The sequence below is a fragment of the Suncus etruscus genome, chromosome 5, assembly GCF_024139225.1.
Source record: "Suncus etruscus isolate mSunEtr1 chromosome 5, mSunEtr1.pri.cur, whole genome shotgun sequence".
Lineage (NCBI taxonomy): Eukaryota > Metazoa > Chordata > Mammalia > Eulipotyphla > Soricidae > Suncus > Suncus etruscus.
In genome coordinates, this window is record NC_064852.1 from 25,644,575 (window position 1) to 25,665,320 (window position 20,746).

The window sequence follows — 20,746 nt, forward strand, 5'->3', positions numbered from 1 at the left end:
TTAAGGTTCTAATGTTTTGTTGCATTGAGTTTTTCAAAATAGTCTCTGATTACCCTTAAATCTCTTCAATATCTGTAGTGATCACTCCCGTTTTATTTATAATCCAGTTTATTAAGTATCTCTCTCTTTGTGAGTTTTGCTAGTGGTTCATTGATTTGTTGATTTTTTTTTCAAAGAACCAACTCTTGCTTTCATTGATCTTTTCGATTACTTTTTGGAGTTTTCACTTCATTAATTTCTGCTCTAAGCTTTATTATTTCCTTCCACCTACCTATTTTTGGTTCATTTATTTGGTCACTTTCCAATTTTAAAAACTGTGTCATTAAGCTATTTATGTAGGCTTCTTCCTGGTGTGTCTTTGCAAAACTATAATTTTTCCTCTTAGTACCACTTTTGCTGTATCCCACTAATTTTGAAAATTTTGTCTTCATTTGCATTTATTTCCAGGAATCTTTTTATTTTCTCTTTGATTTTTATCTCTGACCCACTGGTTATTCAGTAGTGAGCTGTTTAATTTCCAGGTGTCTTCCTTCAAATTTGTTAGCAGTTGTCTTAAATACTTCGCTGGTCCCTCATTGGGTGTGTGTATATTTAGGTGTGTGATTTCTTTCTGTTGTATATATTCCTTGATTATAAATCTTTGTCCCTTACAATTTTTTTAAATCCAAAGTCTTTGTCATCTGATATTAATATGGTCACTCCAGCCTTTTAAGGGAGTTGTTTGCCTGAATGATTGTTCTCCCACCTCTCAATTTGAGTCTGTGTTTGTTCTGATTATTCAGATGTGTTTCTTGTAATCAGCAAAACATTGTATCCAGTTTTAAGTCCATTGATGTTAAGAGAGATAATTGGCATGGGATTTGGTGTCATCTTTTAGTAGGAGTTTTTTGTGTTTGTCTTGTTTTAAAGTAGTATACCTTTCAGTTCATCCTTTAAGGATGTGTTTGAGTCTATAAAGTTTCTGAGCTGTTGTTTAGTCATGAAGCTGTGTGCCCTTCAAACCTGAATATAAGTCTGGCTGGGTGAAGTACTCTTGGTAATGCATTAATCTCACTGAGTTTTGACACTATATCCCACCACTGCCTTTGGGCCTTGAAGGTTTCTTGTGTCTAATCTGCTGTAAATCTTAAAAGATACTCCTTTATTTTGATTTAATCTCACTGAGTTTTGACACTATATCCCACCACTGCCTTTGGGCCTTGAAGGTTTCTTGTGTCTAATCTGCTGTAAATCTTAAAAGATACTCCTTTATTTTGATTTTGTTTTGTTTGGGGAGGTTCTTTGTTTTGGTCTGGTTTGATTTGGGGGCACAACCAGGTGACATTCAGGGGTTACTCTTGGCTCTGGGCTCAGAAATTGCTCCTGACTTGGGTTACCATGTGGGATGCTAGGGGTGGAACCCAGGTTTGTAAGGCAAACAGCCTTACCACTGTGCTATCTCTCCAGGCCCCAAGGATACTCCTTTGAATGCAATTTTCCTTTCTGATCTTGCTTTTAGTGTTCCATCCCTCCTTGTGAAGTTCATTATTGTGATTAGGCTCTATCTTGGTAAACTTTACTTTGTATCTCTTTTAGCTGATACTCTCAGGAATGTAGGACGTGGCTACATGCACTCTAACTCAGAGTTTCTCTGCAGTGATGTCCCTGACTGTTCATACTTCATGGTTTTCTTCCTGGGTCTGTGGGGGCCAGTGATTTTTATGTGATTGCTGTTGAATTTATCAGACTTCTGTTTTCATCTGTTTGCATCCTTTGAGGATTTTTTTCCAATTGCCTGAACATTTGTTTTAAGGCTCTTTTCGAACTTCTTTTGTATGGAGTTACTACTATGTATCTCATCTTCCAGCTCATTGATTCTGTCATCAGCTGCTGTTACTCTCTTGGCGAGTCTTTCCAGTGATGTTTTCATTTCCCTTTACCAAATTTTTCAGTCCTGTTTCAGTTTGATGTTTTAGCATTTCCATTCTCATGTCCTCTTGATTCTTATTTCTGGAACAATTCATTTGTTTCATATTTTCTTTGAATTCTATGAACATCCTTGATATTTCTTCTCTAAATTCTAGGGGGTTGGTACTTTTCGGGCCATCAGAGCTGCCATCTTCATTCTCTAAGCATGGTGGTGGCATTCGTTTTTTTTCCTATTATTGCAGTTGTAGTATGGTGTCTTCTCTGTCTGGTGCTGGTGTTCATTGACTACAAGGAGTGCGCAGCCAAGGATTGTAGGCAGTTCACCTGGGCAGCATCAACAAAGTGTCTTCAGCATGCCATTGCTGCTTTCACCACTACTGCTGCTGTCGCTGGGATGAAAATTGCTTTAAAAGGATAGGTTCTAACAGGTACCAAATGATCTGTAAAATGCCCAGTGGCTCTGTATCACTAAATGCTAGATAGTAGATGTAGTTTGCCAAACATAGCAAAGACAGCACCTTGCACGTGCTTTCTGCTTCCAAACCTTCATCCAGGGCCGGAGATTCCTCTGCAGCCTCACAGTGAACAACACTTACAGTGCAAAGGTCAGTGACCAGTCCACCAACCACAGTGTTTAGATAAAGTAATTTTGTTGTTGTTGTTTTGTTTTGTTTTGGGGTCACACCCGGCAGTGCTCAGGAGTTAATCCAGGGTCTGTGCTCAGAAGTCGCACCTGGCAGGCTTGGGGACTTTATGGGATGCTGGGATTTGAACTGGGGTCCATCATGTGTTGGCCACATATGAGACAAATGCCTTACCGTGATGCTATCACTCCGGCCCCAAGAGAGTCAATTTTTTAAAATAAAATGAGTGCTCCTTTCTAGCTGTGATATGAGTCAGCGGTAGAGCTTATGTCTTTTATGTTTTAGGTTAGATCACCCAGCACAATAAAACCTAACAAGAATGAGGTAGATACCACATGAGTTAGATCATACTTCATTTATTAGGTCCCACTCCCCCATAATACAAAGAATTCTTGAATGAATATTAAACCTTGTTTTAAAAATGCTTTCTTGGGGCTGGAGACATAGCATAGTGGTAGGTCGTTTGACTTGCACACAGCCGATTTAGGACAGACGAGTATTCGAATCCCGGCATCCCATATGGTCTTCTATCCCTCCAGTAGTGATTTCTGAGTGCAGAACCACCCTGAGTGCCTCTGGGTGTGACCAAAAACAAAAACAAAAAAATTTTCTCTGTGTGGATTGATATGATTATGTGATTTTTTTAATCTTTTGTTTGTTTGGCATTTTGCATTAATTTATTTGTTTATATTGAACCACCCTTGCATCCCAGAAATGAATCACACTTAATGGTGATTGTTATATTATTGCATTTGTTTTGCTAAGATTTTGTTAAGGAAGTTTGTATTGTTTTTCATCAGGGTATTGGTCTGGGTCTTGTGCCTGCTTCTGGTATTGCAGAGAAATAAATTGTAAGGACTTCGGATGTAGCCCAGCAGCAGAGCATTTAAGTGCCTTACATTTGTGAGGCCTCCAACCAATTCCTGGCAATACCAAAAACAAACAAATAAAAAAATGAATAAAAAAGGCGCCTTTCACTTGAAGACTTTATAATCTGTTAAAAAGTAGAAGGATTGGTTCTGGATATGTAGTGAAGTCAAAATGATCTTTCTGACTTTTTTTAAATCTTGACTTTATAATAATCTGTTCATTTAGTTTATAATAATACATTATAATAACAAATATAATATTAAGTATAATATAGTAAAATTTTAGTTTAATAATAAATATGTTCGTTTATTTAATAGACATTGCTAAATACCGTATTTATTTGAGTATAATGTGCACCCATATATAATGCACACCCCTGATATTTGATTAAAAAACGGTATATTGGGGCCGGGCGGTGGGGCTAAAGGTAAGGTGCCTGCCTTGCCAGCACTAGCCTTGGACGGACCGCGGTTCGCCCCGGTGTCCCATATGGTCCCCCAAGCCAGGAGCAACTTCTGAGCGCATAGCCAGGAGTAACCCCTGAGCGTTACCGGGTGTGGCCCAAAAACCAAAAAAAAAAAAAAAAACGGTATAAAATTTTGTTTCACACCAAGCATTGTAATTGACAAAAAACGTTGTTGAACACGTGCGGCCATGATAAAAAATCATTTGGCAACGTAAACTGGTATAAACACAATAACGAAATAAAATGACCGGTAACAATATTTATTTAAAATGCTTCAAAGTTAGATTCATCATCAGATACACTAAAGAGTTGTTCCCATTCTTCTCGAGTTAATTTTTCATCAGTGTCCCAGTTGGCAGGAACATCTGTTTCTCCAGTTTCTTCACTTTCTTCTGAGTCTGAATTCCACAGTAGGTCGTCTTCTGTGCCATCCATTTTATTGCTGATGCCTGTCTTCAAAAACCTCTTGCTGATCATTTCTTTTGGTATGTTTTCCCATGATGTTTGAACCTAGGATGTCACGAGAGATAGGCCAGGTTTCTTGAGGGTTTTTTTTTCTTCACCCTTGAGTACAGTGCCCAGCTGCAGCCCAGAAAAGGCACAGTGTGAACTCACAATTCGCCTGCGCCCTTATTGGACCAACCACTACTGCCACCCCACTCCAGCCCTTGATAACGCACACCCAAACTTTGATTTCTTTTTTTTGGTAGAAAATTTTGCACGTTATACTCAAATAAATACGGTATGTCTAAATATTGGTGTAAATATGTGTATCAGATAACATGATAAATATATTAGGTACCTTATTTTGGAATCATGTATTTTGAATTATGTAATTAAGATAGAAAGTTTAATGTATTTTCAAATTTCAGTGATCTTAATTATTTAATTCTTTAATGTAATTTGGTTTGAGTTAGTTCTCTTTTCGGGGAAGGAGAGCCATAGGAGTTTGGGGGCAACATATAGTGTCATTCAAGGGCTATTCCTGACTCTGTGCCAAGAAGTGACTCTGATGGCTTTCAGGACCAATTTGAAGTAGTATTTTAGATAATTTTAAGTTTTTAAAAATTAGGAAGGGGAGCCAGAATGATAGCACAGCAGTTAGGGCATTTGCCTTGCATGCAGCCAATGCAGTATCTAATATGGTCCCCCAAGCACTGCCAGGAATAATTCCTGAGCCAGGAGTAACCCCTGAACACTACTGGGTGTGGTCCCAAAACAAACAAACAAAAAATTGGGAGGGAGGGAAGAGAGTTCAATATGAGGGCTTAATGGCAAATTATCCATACTACCCATCAGGCTCCTAAAGGGCCATACCGAGAGGTGCTCTGGGACCTCCAGGACTAAACCTAGTCTTGCTTGAGGACCATGTTGTGCTGCACATTGAACTAGCTGGACTGTACTATCACTCCAATCTATTTGAAATTTAAAATAGCTTACTCCAGCCCCCAGCTTATTATTTAAGTTATTGTGTCCTTAAGTTACTGCATTTATAATTTACAAAAATTTGTTGCAACTTCAATTCACTTATAATGTGCTTTGTTGTTGTTGTTTTTTTTTTTCCTAACATGCTTTCTTACTGAGTGAAAATGTCAAGAAAGCAACTAAACATTTTATAGGATTTGGTTAAAGGACATAGAATCTAATCAGCAGGTATTACTTATTTTTCTTGGGTCCAGGAACTGGAACCAAAGACCAAAATAAAAGAATTAAAGGCTTATGTTTTAGTTGGCAGACTTTGCTTTCTTTTGTAGCCAAGTTTGTACTGACTTGCTATTCCCCAGTATTAATTAGTACTTATAAGAGCAGTTTGAATATTTCTTTACTGGGCTTAATTTTGTTGATTTTGGGATTTTGGGTCATACCTAGTGGTGCTCAGGCATTATTCCAGGGTCTGCACTCAGAAATTACTCCTGGCTGTCACAGGTACCTACGAACTTCAGAGGATAGAACCCAGGTTGGCCTTGTGCAGGACAAACACCCTACCCCCCCCAACCTCAAAAATTTTAAAACATTTATTGATCAGAGAGTGATAATAAAGCAGGGAGGGTACTTATCTTACATGTGGCTGACCTAGGTTCTATCCCAAGCAATAAATATGGCACATCTGGTCCACATTGCCAGCCAGCCATAATTCTTTTAAATTCCAAGTCTTTTCTTATTGATCTATAGCCTGGGTCTCTCTCCTTCATTATCTTCATTGATGATAAAAGATTTGGAGCAAAGTTCACATTGAGTAGTGGAAATTAAATAGTAAATAGTAAAAAAAAAAATTCTGCTATTGATAATTTTGAAAAGAATGGAAAACTTAGATTACCATATTTAGTAGCATACAGGTAGTTTCATTTCTTTGTGTTTGTGTATGTGTTGATTGCATTGGTCCGATGTGTCGTTATCTTCCCAAGTTTACACAGCGCATTTAAGTATAGAAAATGACTGTTCATTATTCAAGAGCCAATGTTTAAAGTGTAAGATTTGGTACTTGTAAAAGAACAAGCATAACAGTTAGTTATTCATGGTTAGTGTGTTTATATTGACCCAGGAAAGGAATAGAAATGTCTCCAGTTTTCTTTTACTTCGTTTTCCTGTGTATATCGCCCTGACTCCTCAATTAATATATTGTCCAAAGTGTTCATAATGGCTTGGAACTATTCAGGTTGCACAAAGCATTTAATGAAATCTTGTCTTAGACTAAACACTAGAGAAGATTATAATTAATGTCTCATTTTCTGCCAGTTGCTATTGATTACTCATTCAAGATTCCTTTGTTTTCAGAATGATAAGAACTTTAGTTTGCATCACTATCTAATGAGATTCTCAGTATAGAATTCTTTAACAACATACTTATAATTACTAACATATCTCTGAAATTTCAGCACAAATAAATTCACATCATTATAACATTATTTTTTGTTGTGTATGTAAATATTTTAGGGGATTACTATATTACTCACCCTAATCTGATTGGTGATTGTGCCCTACCCTAGGATGTGACCTGGCATTCTGCCCCCACCCTAGGGTAGTACCTGATTCTGCTTCCACCATTGGTTGGTATCTGATCCCACCATTGGGTGGTACCTGATTCTGGGGGATAAAAACAAGGGTCTGTGGAAGGCCGGGGCTTTTTGGCTGGAACTGAGGCTGAGTCTTTGGACTTCAGGCTTGTCCACCGAATAAAGCTAATATTTCCACAAGCCTGACTGTCTGCGAGCTGTTTAACCGCCGTTTCACCTCAGAACCGTCGGCTAGACAGGGTGGCAGACGCGTACTCCGAGCTGGAAGAGAAAGGCCTCATCCTCCATCCCTCTATCAGTCAACCTCTTCAGGGACTGACTTGCAACAATTTTTAAAATTTTTGATTTCCAAATTCTGATTTTTACTTTATTTGTAGAAAAGTTATGAGACTCATATATTATTAAAAGCCATTATTAATATTTTCTGCTGAACTGCTTTTGCCTATGAGATTTTGATCTAATTGTGAGTTGGAGTGAGTGGTTTCTTTGTTACTTTTAATTCCCCTGGTATAATTTCTGAAATTTGTAGTGAACTAAGGCTGAACAGTGCTATGTTTCTATATTGCAAAGAACAGTATAATGAATTCAACTATGATAGATAATGTAGCAGTTTATGTATTCTTTTGTGTGTGTGTGTGGTTGTTTTATACCTTTACAGTCTTTTGTTTTGTTTTGTTTTGGGGCCACACTAAGTGATGCTCAGTGGTTACTCCTGACTATGTACTCAGAAATCACTCCTGGCTTGGGAGATCCATATGGGACACGGGGAATCTCACCCAGGTCCTTCCTGGGTCAGCCACGTGCAAGGCAAATGCCCTACCACTGTGCTATCGCTCCGGCCCCACTTTACAATTTTAATTTTAAGATACCATCAGAAGTTTAGATCTGGGATCAGCCGCTTGCCTTTATATATCAAAATTGCGTAATATTTGAAGTACATATGATAGACATGAAAACGGGATTTTTTTTATAGTCTAGTAGTAGAGGTTTCATGAGTTTATCTTCAATAATTTAAATAACTTAAATAATGGGAGGGAACGAGGGTGGAGGGAGAACAACTTTGGTGGTGGGAATTCCTCTGATTCATATCAGTATGTATCTAAAATATTACTGTGAAAGATATGTAATCCACTTTGGTCAAAATAAAAATTATTATTAAAAAAGATTGACACAGGAGAAGAGGAAATGGCATGTAATAAGCAAAGATTAAAGTGTGTGTTCACTGGCATGACAATGTTAATGAGTGAAAGAAGTAGAATGCCTGTCTAATACAGGTGGGGGGGGAATATATGGGAGTGGCGAGAATGTTGCACTTGTGAAGGGGAGTGTTCTTTTTTAGGACTGAAACCCAACTACAATCAAGTTTGTAATCACAGTGTTTAAATAAAGATATTGGTAAAAAAAAAAATGTAGTGTAATGAATACTAAACACTGTAAGAGTAAAACAAAACAAAAAAGAATAGGTGACTATAATGTTATATACTTTCCATCTTTCTCTTTGCATGGGGAGTGATAGATGGTCCACACATAGCCCTCATGTACACAGTTTACTCCTGGCTCTGCTCAGGCTTCACAAGTATCATCTGGTTGCTTGCAGGATCATATTCCGTGCTAAGTGTCAAACCAGGGTCAGCCCTGTGGAAAGCAAGTGCCTTAATCTCTGTATTATCTCTCTAACCTGTTTTATTTTTGTACAAATAATAATAGTGATGAGTTAGTATTTAAATCTTCTCATTAAAGGCTAGTTTTGTTTTACATAGGATTATTTCTCTAGTTTGAGGTTTTTAAAAATTAAGACTATCAGGGCCAGAGATACAGTATAGTGGGTAAGACATTTGCCTTGTATACAACTGACCTGGCTTCAATCCCATTATCCCATATGGTCGGCTGAGCACTATCAAAGTAAATCTACGAGCTTTGTGCACGTGCGTGCTTGCACACACACACACACACACACACACACACACACACACACCCCAAAATAAGTGAAAATTTTAAAGAACTAAGGTCATCAGAACCTGAGAGAGAACTCAAACATAAGTACCTATACTTTGCATGCTGGAGGCCTAGGTTCAGTTCTGACACTATATGTCTCCTTTAGATTTAGTGCACATAAACCCACTACTTTATTCTTACCTTTCCCTTGGATTGAAATGACCATGAAGGCATACAGTAAAGGCATACATATTCAAGTTCATATTTAAGAAGTGTTTCTTGGGGCCGGAGAGGTAGCATGGAGGTAGGCATTTGCCTTGCATGCAGAAGGACAGTGGTCGAATCTTGGCATTTCATATGGTTACCTAAGCCTGCCAGGAGTGATTTCTGAGCATAGAGCCAGGAGTAACCCCTGAGCGCTGCTGGATGTGACCCCAAAATAAAACAAAAATAAATAAAAAGTGTTTCTTGAACACATGAAAAAGAAAAGAGAACTTAAAAACAGTAAATAGACTACAAAAGTTATAAGGAAAGGAGGATTTTATTTATAGGCTAAAGTTTGTCATACATAATTCAAAATGAAACTTGCATAGGCTTCGCTGCAATAAACTAGGCACTATTGTATTGCAAGGATAACACCTCATTGATTATTCTTAGGTAATTAGTTGTATTTTTCACAGATGAGGCTCTTCATGACAGAAGGATTCTTTTTTAAGCATGTGTTAAGAAATTTAATGCTATGTCATTTCAGAATACTAATTTTGCCTTAAATAAGACAGCTTGGCAGAATAAAACAGCTCTGCCTAGCTTTGTATTCTCTGGGATGTATAATATTTCCTTTTTGTTTGAGATACCTCCAGGACAAGATCAGTGGTAATCAATAGGGATGCTCATTTGTTTTAGGTAGACAGAAAAATCAATATACAAGCTAATATGCAAGTTTATTTTAGAAAAATAAAAAATAACTATATATGATTTAAAATGTTTGAAATCAGTGAATGAAAACAAAGATGGTTTTATTTTTCAGTAATGGAATATCAAAACATTGGGCTTATATCATTTTCACCCTTGACTTTTTTAGTCATATTTTCTTTTGATTTAATGGACTCTATTTCCTAGATTATCAAGTCATTAAGGAGAAAATCTTAAATTGTATTTCTTATAGTACCAACTCATTTTGGTGAGCTGGATAAAATGATGTTTTGATATTAAAGAGAAATAATTGATATACAGGTTAAGCAAAGGGAAATGGTTCTTTTTTGTCATTATTTTTGGATGTTTGTTTGTTTGTTTGGGAGGCTACATCCAGCCTACTTACCCAGCTACATCCAGGGCTTACTCCTGGCTCCATTCTCAGGGACCACTTATGTGGTACCAGGATTCAAATCCATGTTGGCTACATGTAAGGCAAGCACCTTACCCTTACTCTCTCTCTGTCTCTTTCTTCCTCTCTCCCTCCCTCCTCCACCCCATAGAACAGATCATTTCCATGCTTAGAAAAGCAATTTAAATAAAATTTATCATTTTTACAAGATGTTTTTTATTTTTACAAGATTTAATATAGAACTAGACCATAATTATCTAATCACATCTCTATATTTATCTCTTCTAAGAAGAAATTAACAAGTAACATCTTTTCTAAAACAACTTTTTGTTTTTATTATATTCATATATGTAAATGTTTCCAATTATATTTTACAGATAACTTATTGATGATGTGATTGTAATAATATTGTAGCTCTAGTAGGATTATAACCCACATAAAGTTCATGTAGATCTCTTCAGGTTAACAATCTCATAAATGGTAATTAGATTCCTTCACTATTCTATAAGACTTTATTATATGAATCAGCTTTTTAAAATACTTTTTATTGATTTGGTATTATTTAAACACAGAATTTTCGAGTATAGTTTCACACATTTAAACATTATACTATCTGGGGCCAGAGAGATAACATGGAGTTAAGGCATTTGCCTTGCATGTAGAAGGACGGTGGTTCGAATCCCGGCATCCCATAAGGTCCCCTGAGCCTGCCAGGAGTGATTTCTGAGCATAGAGCCAGGAGTAACCCCTGAGCGCTGCCGTGTGTGACCCCCCCAAAAAAAAAAAACAAACCAAAACAAACATACTGTTTATAACAGGAGTCTTCAACCACTGTACACAGACCAGTGCTGTCCATAGAAATGTTGAAAACCACTAGTTTCTCACCTTGCTATAACTGGGGTTCATGGACTGGTGTGCTGGCCCCCAGGTGAAAAGATTGGAGAACTATTAGAAGATTTCCCCACAAGGACCTTACACCCTGAACGTTGTTGTAATGACCTGGGTTAGGCCTCAGAAGAATGGGCATTTTCCATTCACCCCTGAACCAGGATGCCGTCTACGAAACAACCACGGTTGTCTGTTACATCACCTGGGAGCAATCCTCTACCACAGAAGACCCTACTGCTGCCCTGGCATCGACCTACTCCAAAGAGAGGTCTCTTAACGGAGAAGACATAAAAACAACAACCCGCTTTCAGCTAGGGCTATCCCCATTGCCCTCTAATTGTGAGTTGAAACTAGAGGATGCTCCACATCATCCTAACTTCGATGTAGGATATGCACAGATTCCAGGATCTTTAACTACAGAAATCTGACACCAACAACTGTGACTGCAGGAGGGGTGGTGGGTGGTATTGGCACTACAGACAATGATTTGGATTGGACAGCCTAGTATGCCTGAAGCCTAGAAATGGTCTTATGCCAGAAAACTTCAGGGCTAAAGTCTCCTTGTATTTAGGCCAAAGCTTTTCCTTTTCATGTCCCCCATATTTTGATGTGCCTATGCAAACAATAATTGGCGCTCTAACACTGTTTTTGTTGTACTTCTTTAACTCTTATCCTTAAAAAAAAAAAGAAAAGAAAAGAAAAAGAAAAGCTTTATTAAACTTTCTGCTAGGCCTTTAATGAGTTAATTGGTGATTCAGTGATTTTCAAAAATATACTTGCTACTGGACCTTTTCTTTCTCTTCCATCTCGTTAGTTTTTTTATTTTTTTAAATAACTTTGCCTTTGTTCTTCCTGAAATGTATTATGATCAAATGTGTCAACTATGTGATATATTTCCTTTAAATAAATTAAAAAAAAAAAAAGATTTTCCCACAAGCCCATAGAAAGGGACAGGGAAGGTTCTTGCCTTGCCTTCAGCTAACCCTTTTGTATTCCTTACAGGATATATTGTTCCTAAACACTGCCACAGATTACTCCAAAACAAAACAAAACAAAAAGATCACAACTACTGTCAAAGTTCCAGTGCCATTTACTACCAAAAAGACTCTACTCATTTTCCTCCCTCCCTTCCATCAGGCACCATTATTTTCATCAAATTTAATGAGTTTCATCACATTTTGCCAGTTTCTTTTGCTTTATCCATATGCCACAAGAATGAAACCATAGGGTAGTTGTATTTTACTTTTTTACTTCATTTTTACTTCATTTCACTTTTATGATAAGAATTATAAGTTGAGTACATGATACCATTTCTTTTATCAACTAATATTTTTATATGTATTTCATTTGATTCTATTTTTGGCTATTATTATAAGCATGGAAATGAAGTACTGTTTTAAATAGTATTCTAGGGGTAGTATTTCTGGATCATAAAGTTTTGAATTTTTTGTTTGTTTGTTTGTTTTTGGGCCACACCTGGCGGTGCTCAGGGGTTACTCCTGGCTGTCTGCTCAGAAATAGCTCCTGGCAGGCACGGGGGACCATATGGGACACTGGGATTCGGACCAACCACCTTTGGTCCTGGATCGGCTGCTTGCAAGGCAAACGCCGCTGTGCTATCTCTCCGGGCCCAAGGTTTTTAATTTTTAAAGGAACCATCATGCTATTGAGGAAAGCCTCTTAAATTTAAATTCAAATTAAGGTCCTGCTATTTTCAATGTATATAACATCAAAAACATTGTGTAACATGCCGGCAACATCTGAAACATTAAATTTAGCAAAGCCTGCAATAGTAATTAGTAATACCTGTCTACCTGCAGTATTAAATTTTTTTTTTTTTTGGTTTTTGGTTTTTGCGCATATCGGGTGACGCACAAGGGTTACTGCTGACTGTGCACTCAGAAATAGCTCCTGGCGTGGGAGACTATATGGGACGCTGGGGGATCAAACCTTGGTTCGTTCTTAGATTAGCACGTGCAAGTCAAGCGCCCTACTGCTTGCGACACCACTCCAGCCCCACTGCAGTATTAAATTTAGTAATACAGTATATAGAAATTAAGACTACTCGTATTTTTTCTGATTTTACAGAAAGCAGGGTACAGTAATAATAGAGTGAATATTTGTGCTCTTAATAACATTTTATTTTTCATATTTTTTCACTCAACATCTATTATATGTATTATATCTCCCCTCTTACACAAATGCACACACACAAATTTCCCATAAATAAGGATAAATTGACATTGTCCTGTTTTTCTATTTTTGATCTATCACACTCTTTTGATTTGACTTCTAATTATCAACTTTAGTGATCTATCCATTCTGTTTCCTGTTTCTAGCTACTACAGCCATTAGGAGTGGTAATTCAATCATCTTAGTTTCTAGGCATACAAGCTATTTTTGAGATAAATTTGTAATCACCAGATTTCTGAACACCAATGAGAGCCCCTTTCCCCAATTACTATGAATAATAATAATATAGTAATGAATTAGACTAGATGAAATGATAAGGTTCCTGAAAACTTTGATTATAATAACTAACTCACAAAAGAATAGAAAATTTGAACTAAACTGAAACAAGTAAACATTCAAGTCAACTATGAAAATTCCCTTAAAAAATAGCTAAGAAAAAAAAAAAAGGGCCCGGAGAGATAGCACAGTGGCGTTTGCCTTGCAAGCAGCCAATCCAGGACCAAAGGTGGTTGGTTTGAATCCCAGTGTCCCATATGGTCCCCCGTGCCTGCCAAGAGCTATTTCTGAGCAGACAGCCAGGAGTAACCCCTGAGCACCGCTGGGTATGACCCAAAAACTAAAAAAAAAAAAAAAATAGCTAAGGAAAAATGACTTCAATAGTATATTATAGCAATCATTTAAACAAGAGTGCATCATTGAAAACATTGATTTTTAAATAAAGTTACATAATAAAGCTAGTTTAATTGGTATAAACCAGTGTTAAATTTTATTTTAATTTTATTTAATCGAAACCATTGTGATCTACGAAGTCCTTTGTAGTTGAATTTCAGATATACAGTGAGTCAGGGCCATGTTCACCTCCCCCCACCAGTGTTGACCTCCCTTCACCAGTGATCCCAGAGTGCATCCTAATCCACCAACCTTTGCCCCCTGACTTGCCAGTATAACAAGTTTGACAGCATTTCAAGAGATTTTATGTAGGATTGTCACATGATCCAGAATTTCTAATTCTTGGGCTGAAGTGATACAGAAAAGCAGGTGGGGCATTTGCATTGTATGTGGCCAACCCAGAATTGATCCCTTTATGGTACTCGCAGCCTGCCAGGAGTGATCCCTGAGCATAAAGCCAGGTATAAGTCCTGAGTGTTGCCAGGTTGAACCAAAATTAAAAAAATAAATTCTACTTGTTAAATATATGTGTATATATATGCATGTACATATTATGCGTTTATATTTTGAACACTACCGGGTATGACTACAAACAAGTACAAAAAAAAATAGTGCTCAAACACAGTACTTAAGTACTGGAGAGATAGCATGGAGGTAAGGCATTTGCCTTTCATGCAGGAGGTCATCGGTTCGAATCCCAGCGTCCCATATGGTCCCCTGTGCCTGCCAGGAGTAATTTCTGAGCCTGGAGCCAGGAATAACCCCTGAGCAACGCCGGGTGTGACCCAAAAATAAAAAACAGTACTTAAAACATAAATGTCCATAAGAGCACTATTTATAGTAGTCCAAAGCTGGAAATAACTGAAATGTCCTTTCAATGAAAGAAAGAATAAACCATTATATCTGCCTAGTTGAATATTATTGAGCCCTAAAAGAGAAGTACCATTATATACTCAAATGGTAGACAACCTTTAAAACATTATGCTGAAATATTACAGAAAGTTATGCAATTCCATTTATATGAAATTTTCAGAGTGGTTACATCTACACAGAAGCAGATTAGTGGCTGCCAGGGTTGGAGTATGTAAGAGATGAAATTATTTTAATAGTTACAGGTTTTCCTTTTGATGCATGAAAACATTGTGGAGATAGATAACAATGTCTCTACAAGATTATGAATATAATAAATGTCACTATAGTGACTTTTAAATGGTTTGTTTAACATGAGTTTTACCTAAATCTTTTACAAGAAGAAATTCGACTGTGGTATTCATACACATTTGGGGTGTTCCAGAAATTACACACTTAGTTGGGGCTCCAAGTAATAAACATGGATAACTTCAATCTTATAAGACTAACACTTTTGTTTCCTGGACTATATATACAGTGTTGGGCATACTTAGGGGCTACTATTGACTCTCTTCTCTAGAGTTTACTCACAATAATGCTGTGAAAATCATGTAGTTCTGGGAGTCAAAACCTAGCTAGTCTCCTGCAGGTAGAACCTGCACTCAGCCAATTGAGCTCTCTCTCTAGCTTTCAAGGTTGTTGTGCCACTGAGCTAACTCACACCCTGTTCTGTGGTTTTTAAAACTCAAATCTAATGCTCAATACTAGAAAAGCTAGGAGATGTATTAGTTGACAATCTTTGAATCTTTTTTAAAAGAGAAAATAATGTAACGCTATTATGAATCAAATATTTAAAAGGCTAAGTTGAGTCCTAGAGATATAACATAGCAGGCAAAGTTTTTATCTTGCACACAGCCAACCTGTAGTCCCCTGAGCTTCAGAGTTAGAAATAAGCTACATTCACAGCCTGGTGTGGTCCTAAACCAAAACAAACAAAAAATGAATTATTGAAAAAAAAAGTGAATTATTTTTAAAGTTAAGCATCTTGAAATAAAAAAGAAGGACATATTTGGGAATGATTCCAGAGCTAGAGAGAGGCCAGGAATTAAAGCATATATCTTGAATGCTGCAACAATGGTTCCATCCCAAGAACCACAGTGCTGTCTCCTCTTCCTTTTTGCCCCCCCCCCCTCCTCAGAGCATGGTTGGGTGCAGCACTGAAGGCCACAGAGCACAACTAGGGGGGCCAGATTAATCCCAGGCACTACTGGAACTGAACAGCACAACATCCTCTAGCATTTTGTCTAGATAATCTCTAGCATTATATATTACCAGCCCTATTGTCTGTTAATCACCAGAAGTGGCCCTAAGCCTCCTCAAAAACATTTTGTGAGACACATAAATGACAAAAAGTTAAAAGGTGTGTTAGGCTGGTGATAAAGGACAGGGGTCAAGGCCAATCCAGTTCAATTCCAAGTGCTGCATATGATTGCCCAAGCACCACCAGGCTTGATCACTGAGAACAGAGCCTTTAGTACAACTGGGTGCAGCCCCAAACCTTCTCCTTTACATCCCACTCTGAAAAAACGGTTATGATCCTTTATAACCACTCAGGTGTTCTACCACAAATTGGTTGTTTAGATGTTTGAAACACACTTATCACACCACTTCTGAAGTATTGTTCTCCTTTTCATTTTATTATAAGATACTGAAAATAATTCCAGAAAAGGAGTAGAATAGAATAGCAGGAATAGAAACAGGGACCCCCATGTCATGAGACACTATTGAAAATAGCAGGAGTAGGTAGTCTTAAAAATATCAGCATTTGGGACCGGAGAGATGGCATGGAGGTAGAGCATTTGCCTTGCATGCAGAAAGACGGTGGTTCGAATCCCAGCATCCCATATGGTCCCCTGAGCCTGCCAGGAGCGGTTTCTGAGCATAGAGCTAGGAGTAATTCCTGAGTGCTGCCAGGTGTGAGCCAAAAACCAGGACTGACAGTGATTCAAATCCCGGCTTCCCATATGGTCCCCTGTGCTTCCAGAAGTGATTTCTGAGCACAGAGAGAGAGAGAGAGAGAGAGAGAGAGAGCCAGGAGTAACCCCTGAGCACAGCAGCCTGTGACCAAAAAAAAAAATCATCCCTAAGGTCCAGAGAGATAGTATGGCACTTGCAGGTGAGGCACTTACCATGCACACAGCTGACCCACATTTGGTCCAGCATCTCATATAGTCCCCTGAACACCACCAAGAGTGACTCCTGAGTGCAGAACCAGAAAGAAGGAAATTCAGGAGAGGCTTAGTGAGTGTGTGTGTGTGTGTGTGTGTGTGAGAGAGAGAGAGAGAGAGAGAGAGAGGAGAGAGAGAGAGGAGGAGAGAGAGGAGAGAGAGAGGGGAGAGGGAGAGAGAGGGGGGAGGGAGGGAGGGAGGGAGAGGGAGAGAGAGGGAGGGAGGGAGAGGGAGAGAGAGAAAGGGAGGGAGGGAGGAATTGGGGACATTGGTGGCAAGAAATGTGCACTATGAAGGATGATGTACATTGTATGACTGAAACTCAATCACAGAACAACTTTGTAATTGTGGGGGGAAAACTTATGTACAACCTTCTAACTTCAGTGTTTAAAGTGATTTTTAATTAATAAATTAATAAAATTTAATTAATAAATTAAAATCAATGGTATGAAAGAATACAGATAAGTACTTGAATCCTAAGTTCACAGCATTGTTGAAAGTGTTAAGAAGTAGTAATTTAGGGGCCGGAGAGATAGCATGGAGGGTAAGGTGTTTGCCTTTCATGCAGAAGGTCATTGGTTCGAATCCCGGCGTCCCATATGGTCCCCCGAGCCTGCCAGGAGCGATTTCTGAGCATGAAGCCAGGAGTAACCCCTGGGCGCTGCCGGGTGTGACCCAAAAACCAAAAAAAAAAAAAAAAAAAAAAAAAAGCAGTGAAATTTGATGGGCCGGAGAGATAGCATGGAGGTAAGGCGTTTGCCTTTCATGCAGGAGGTCATCGGTTCGAATCCCGGCGCTCCATATGGTCCCCCGTGCCTGCCAGGAGCAATTTCTGAGCCTGGAGCCAGGAATAACCCCTGAGCACTGCCGGGTGTGACCCAAAAACCACAAAAAAAAAAAAAAAAGAAGTAGTAATTTAGGAGCTGGAGCAGTGGCACAGGGATAGGGCATTTGCCTTGCACGCGGCTGATCCAGGACGGACCTCCCAGGCGTTCCCCAAGCCAGGAGTGATTTCTGAGCACATAGCCAGAAGTAACCCCTGAGCGTCACTGGATGTGGTCCAAATCCCCCCAAAAAAGTAATAGTAATTTAAAATTATGAAATAAGTGATCAATTTATTAAAAAATAATTAAGTGATCAAATTTTTAGTTTTTTTCATCTGTCTTAATAGAAAGGTAATTTGCTCCCTTGGGCTTGTTTTATAGTCTAGTCTCCTGAGACAAGATCTAGGTCTTGGAAGCCCAGCACAACTTTCTTCTTCAGGAAAACCTGGGGCACCATACTACTCATTTTCTGCCACAAGCTCCCGAAGAAGACCACTCCATGAATCTACAGCACTTGGTGAGTGTCACTCAACAATTCCATCCACAGTACTTTGTTCTGCCACACCACTCATCATAGTTTATACTTGGTTTCTTGAGTATCGTGTTGATTTTGATCTGGATAAATTTTAATAAGTAAAATTAGAAACATTCTTATTATTTACAATATCTTGTAAGTTGTTGCTATTAGACCCTGAATACTATCATTCTGGCCCCCCTACATGCTATTTATTTTTTGACATTTTTGTTTTCAAGAAATATGGATTCACTTTGAAAGTAGGGATATAGATGCTAAGACTTTCTCCCTTTTTATACGATAAAACTTTCCCACCTAGTCCTTGTTATTTTTCTCCCTCCCTCCCTCCCTTCCTTTCTTTTCACTGCCTCCTATTTTATCAACTAAAAATTACAGGCCCCTATGTTGTTTGCCTACCTTCCTGCTTTCCTTCCTTCCCTCCCTCCCTCCTTCCTTTCTCCCTCTTCCCTCCTTCCTTCCTTCCTTCCTTCCTTCCTTCCTTCCTTCCTTCCTTTTCTCCTGCCTTCCTCCCTCCCTCCCTCCTTCCTTCCTTCCTTCCTTCCTTCCTTCCTTCCTTCCTTCCTTCCTTCCTTCCTTCCTTCCTTCCTTCCTTCCTTCCTCCCTTCCTTCCTTTTCTCCTGCCTCCCTTCCCTTCCTTTCCCTTCCCTGCCCTGCCCTGCCCTGTCCTTTCCTTTCCTTTCCTTCCCTTTCTTCTGCATGCAATGCAGTCCTTTGAACTATCACCTGCCAATTTTCTTCATTCTTAAAAAATTGCATACTTACCATGTCATATCATTTTTCACCCTAGAAAATACCATGATTGCCTAATTCTAATTATCAGAGTTTTCAAAAGTACCATACTCGACTGAATATGATGCTCAGCAGCAGAGTATATGTCTTGCATGCATTAAGCCTAGGTTCTATCACCAGAGCCACCAAAAAAGAAACTTAAAATAATCAAAAATATCAATTCTCATATTAGTCTTCTCATGTGTTCATTCTTATAGAGAGAGAATACAACACTACTGCATTTTATCCATTTGTATAAAATTGGAAAACTACTATCACTTTTTTTTTATAAAAAATTTTTTTATTTTTTTGAGGCCGGAGAGATAGCACAGAGGTAAGGCGTTTGCCTTGCATGTGGAAGGTCACTGGTTCGAATCCCAGCATCCCATATGGTCCCCTGAGCCTGCCGGGGGTGATTTTTGAGCGTAGAGCCAGGAATAACCCCTGAGTATTGCCGGGTATGACCTAAAAACCAAAAAATACATATATATATATATATTTTTTTTTATATATATATTTTTTATAAAATATAAAATTTGATTGCCTTGCTCGAGGCTGACACAGGACAGACCTGGGTTTGATCCCCAGGCATCCCATATGGTTCCCCAAGCCAGTAGCAATTTCTGAGCGCTGAGCCAGGAGTAACTCCCTGAGTGCCGCCAGGTGCAACCCAAAAACCAAATAAAAAGTTGTAAAAGGCGTCATTTTAGTCAATGAATTGTTAAAATATGTGTTCATACTTTTTGATGCCCATGTACTAGAAAAGTTAGCAGATATATTGGTTGACAACTCAGAATCTAAAAATGAAAGAAAGAGATAATTATTATAGAGTAAGTATTAAAAAGATGAGCCTGGTTATGGTTAAACATTGTTTTGGGATGCAAAAAGCAAAATGACCAGGAAATCCATTTGGAAGGGCATGAATTAATAAAGTTTAATTCTGGCACCAACCAGGGCAGAAAGTGAATACTGGCCTTATGGCATCTGTGTTGCCTGTAGCCAACCTATCCCACTTCAGTCTGTGGAGCGCATGGTTTTCCTAGACAAGAATTGCCAGGGGAGCTTCCAGGCCTCATGAGTTATCACTTGAGAGAGCAAGAGAAAAACATTTTAATTAAATGTTCTTACAGCATACAGTGCCCATAGTTAGTCAGTATAGCAAATTATTGAACATCATAACCTTATTTATCTCTTCTTAAATTTTACTGAAAATCTTCCATATAAATTGTAGGGTCCAGAGCCATACTCATAGGGTAAAGCGCTTGCTTTGCATTCAGCTGAGCTGGGTTCAATCTCTGTCATTCCATATAATTCCCCTGAGCTCACGGAATGATTTCTGAGAACAGACCCAGGAATAACCTTCGAGCATTGCTCTGTGTGCCCCCACAAAAAAAAAAAAAAAAAAAAAAAAAAAAAGGACTCCTTAACATGATCAGGTGTGGCCCAAACACAAAATTTTAATATAAGTTAATCATACATTTTAGTATTTTTGTTTGTGTTTTATTTGTTTGTTTTTGGACCACACACAATACTCATAGTTACTCTTGGCTCTTCACTCAGTATGCACACTGGTGGGCTCATGAGACCTTATGGGATGCTGGGAATCAAACTGGTCAGCTTTGTGCAAGACA

The 20,746-nt window shown here is 38.4% G+C and overlaps 1 protein-coding gene across 2 annotated transcripts in view; it reads left to right on the forward strand.

Annotated features, from left to right (window-relative positions):
* TCF12 (transcription factor 12) overlaps window positions 1-20,746 on the forward strand; it is a 332,249-nt gene that overhangs the window by 223,434 nt on the left and 88,069 nt on the right. For both annotated transcript variants that reach the window (XM_049773639.1, XM_049773640.1), the window contains exon 7: window positions 18,194-18,329. In XM_049773639.1, coding sequence (XP_049629596.1) covers window positions 18,194-18,329 — 136 coding nt within the window. The remainder of the gene's footprint in view (window positions 1-18,193; window positions 18,330-20,746) is intronic.